Here is a 2,500-nt window from a genome sequence, read left to right as displayed (position 1 = left end):
AGCAGGAAGTGACCTCAGTGTATCAGGAGGTGCCCTCAGTGTAAAGCAGGAGGTGACCTCAGTGTAACAGGAGGTGACCTCAGTGTAACAGGAGGTGACCTCAGTGTAAAGCAGGAGGTGACCTCAGTGTAACAGGAGGTGACCTCAGTGTAACAGGAGGTGACCTCAGTGTAAAGCAGGTGACCTCAGTGTAACAGGAGGTGACCTCAGTGTAACAGGAGGTGACTCCAGTGTAACAGGAGGTGACCTCAGTGTAACAGGAGGTGACCTCATTGTATCAGGAGGTGACCTCAGTGTGTAGAAGGAGGTGACCTCAGTTTGTAGCAGGGGACCACAATGTGTATCTCCATTTTGAATGGTATAGTTTGTTCTTCATGTTTTTCTTGTTTCATGTTTATTTTTCGTCATTCCCTTTCTCTCTCTATAATTCTTTTTAAGGGCTTTATTGGCAGGAAAAAGACATTCCTACGTATTGCCAAAGCTAAACATTAACAAGGACATAAATAACACAATAATAAAGCTAATGGTACAAGAGACAAGGCTCTTACAGCTCAATACTTACAGCTTTATAAATATACAACAATACAGTGATGATACAACAGTACACCTTGAAAACAGTTATAGTACATGAAGAATAGTAGTTCTGAGGTGTTTTCCTGGTTATTGTTATATGGGGCTTCCCTCGGTGTCCCTGAGGTTAAGACAGGAGAGGGCCTTTCTTGCTGCCAACAAGGAACATTTTAATTCTTCCCCAAAGGATATACGTAATTTTTTCACTGTCTGACTGGGAATTGAATTGTGGTTATTGTTAGGTAACTTCTGGACAGAAATATTTTCATGTCTTCGTACATTGTATAGTGCAGCAGGAAGTGGGTTTCCTTTGAATGTGCAATCTTTCTTTTTCTTTTTTTTTTACAAAATTCCATTTGAATGAATTCAATTGGATGTTTGTTCCAGGATAACAATTTTATTTGTTTGGACTCCAGATTTCACCGCCATATAAGGCAATGGGTCCTAAACTAAGATCTTCAGCTGGATTTGGATCTTTATTACAATGTTTCTTTTTATTGCATAGAAGGCTCTTCTTGCTTTATCTCTGAGGTGGATTTCAGCAGTTCTTAAGTTACCAGGGGAACTTATATTTAGCCCCAAGTATGTGTAATTATTTGTGTGTTGTAATTTGGCAGAGGTCTTACATAACCTTTTTAGTTCGTCTAGATGTTGCTGAAGTCCTTCTTTGGTAGGACCAGGACATCTGCATATAATGGGCATTATTTACCTTACCTTACCTTAACCTGTGTGCCGCATAGATTGTTTGTGGATAGTCCAACACTTAACCTCTAGCCAGAAAAGAGATCAGGAAACTTTAAGAAAGTAATACAAAAGCACAGCTATTCTTGTTTTAATCTACGCACCAATTGATACCAGCAGCTGTAGAGTGTTTTGGCCAATTTGTCGATATAGATGTTAGAAGGTGTAGGGGAGGGATGGGAACCATGGCTAACAGCATGTTACTCAAGGTAGAAATGTGTTTGTTTGTTCAGCGTACAATTTGCACTGCTCATTGGTCGTCTGCTTGATTGATTCAGTGATATCATATGTTTTCCCCTTGATACCCATTTCAAAAATAAGTAACAGACCGTCGTGTCAAATTGTGTCTAAAGGCTTTTATGAAATCTGCAAAACATGCAAAGATCTTTTCTTTATTTTGGTTAATTGCTTTTTCGATTAATTGTGTAACATGTTAACATGTGATCTGTTGTGCGGTAGTTATGGAGATAAGGTAGATTATTGTTGTAGTAGTTTTGCTTCTGTTATAAAGGTGTAAAGGGGATTCTGGTCATCTCCGAATGTTTCTTCCAGGGTTTGTATCTTTATCTTTTGTTCTGAGTTCGGTTTAACTTCACTTTATGGGTGTTCAAAGTGATTGGTTCAATTATCCCTAGTTGGTTTTTCAAACCTTTCTGTCGGTCTGACCTGTCTAACCCTCTAACCCAACAGTGATCTCCTTGAGGACTTGGAGAACAGTCCCCATGCTGCAGCCATCGCTGAGTGTTTCCTAGAGCGGGTCAGTGAGTTTGGATGTGTATGTGTGCAAGTGTGTGTGTGTGTGTGCATGCATGTATGTGGACTTTGGTATTATTGTATGTGTTGATATGTGTGTGTGTGTGGTTGTGTGTTTGGGTGAGAGGGGGTGCGTGTGTATATGAGAGGCCCTCTCTGCATCTAGCGGTAAAGACATCATCGCTCAGAGAAAGTAGGTCAGTGTACGATGAGGTCATACATGACTAACCTGGATTTTTTTATGATATGCATTATTATATATTATACATCTCATATATATTGTATGAATTATTAGAATATAGATAATATATTTTATATTATACGTATTATTAGATCAATAATATATATCGTTTATAAAACATATATAATTATATTATATACAATATTTCTTTAAGTTATATGTGTATTATAATAATATAAATATGATATATACATG

At 38.1% G+C, this 2,500-nt stretch overlaps 1 protein-coding gene across 1 annotated transcript in view; it reads left to right on the top strand.

Annotated features, from left to right (window-relative positions):
- Positions 1–2,500, top strand: part of LOC132474973 (pleckstrin homology domain-containing family G member 2-like) — a gene marked incomplete at its 3' end in the record, with an annotated part of 19,570 nt that overhangs the window by 6,378 nt on the left and 10,692 nt on the right. Inside the window, exon 4 of the mRNA XM_060075913.1 lies at positions 2,002–2,068. Coding sequence (XP_059931896.1) covers positions 2,002–2,068 — 67 coding nt within the window. The remainder of the gene's footprint in view (positions 1–2,001; positions 2,069–2,500) is intronic.

The sequence above is a fragment of the Gadus macrocephalus genome, chromosome 16, assembly GCF_031168955.1.
Source record: "Gadus macrocephalus chromosome 16, ASM3116895v1".
NCBI classification, from domain to species: Eukaryota; Metazoa; Chordata; class Actinopteri; order Gadiformes; family Gadidae; genus Gadus; species Gadus macrocephalus.
The sequence above is the reverse complement of the archived record's forward strand: the minus strand, read 5'-3'. Positions and strand labels throughout refer to the sequence as shown.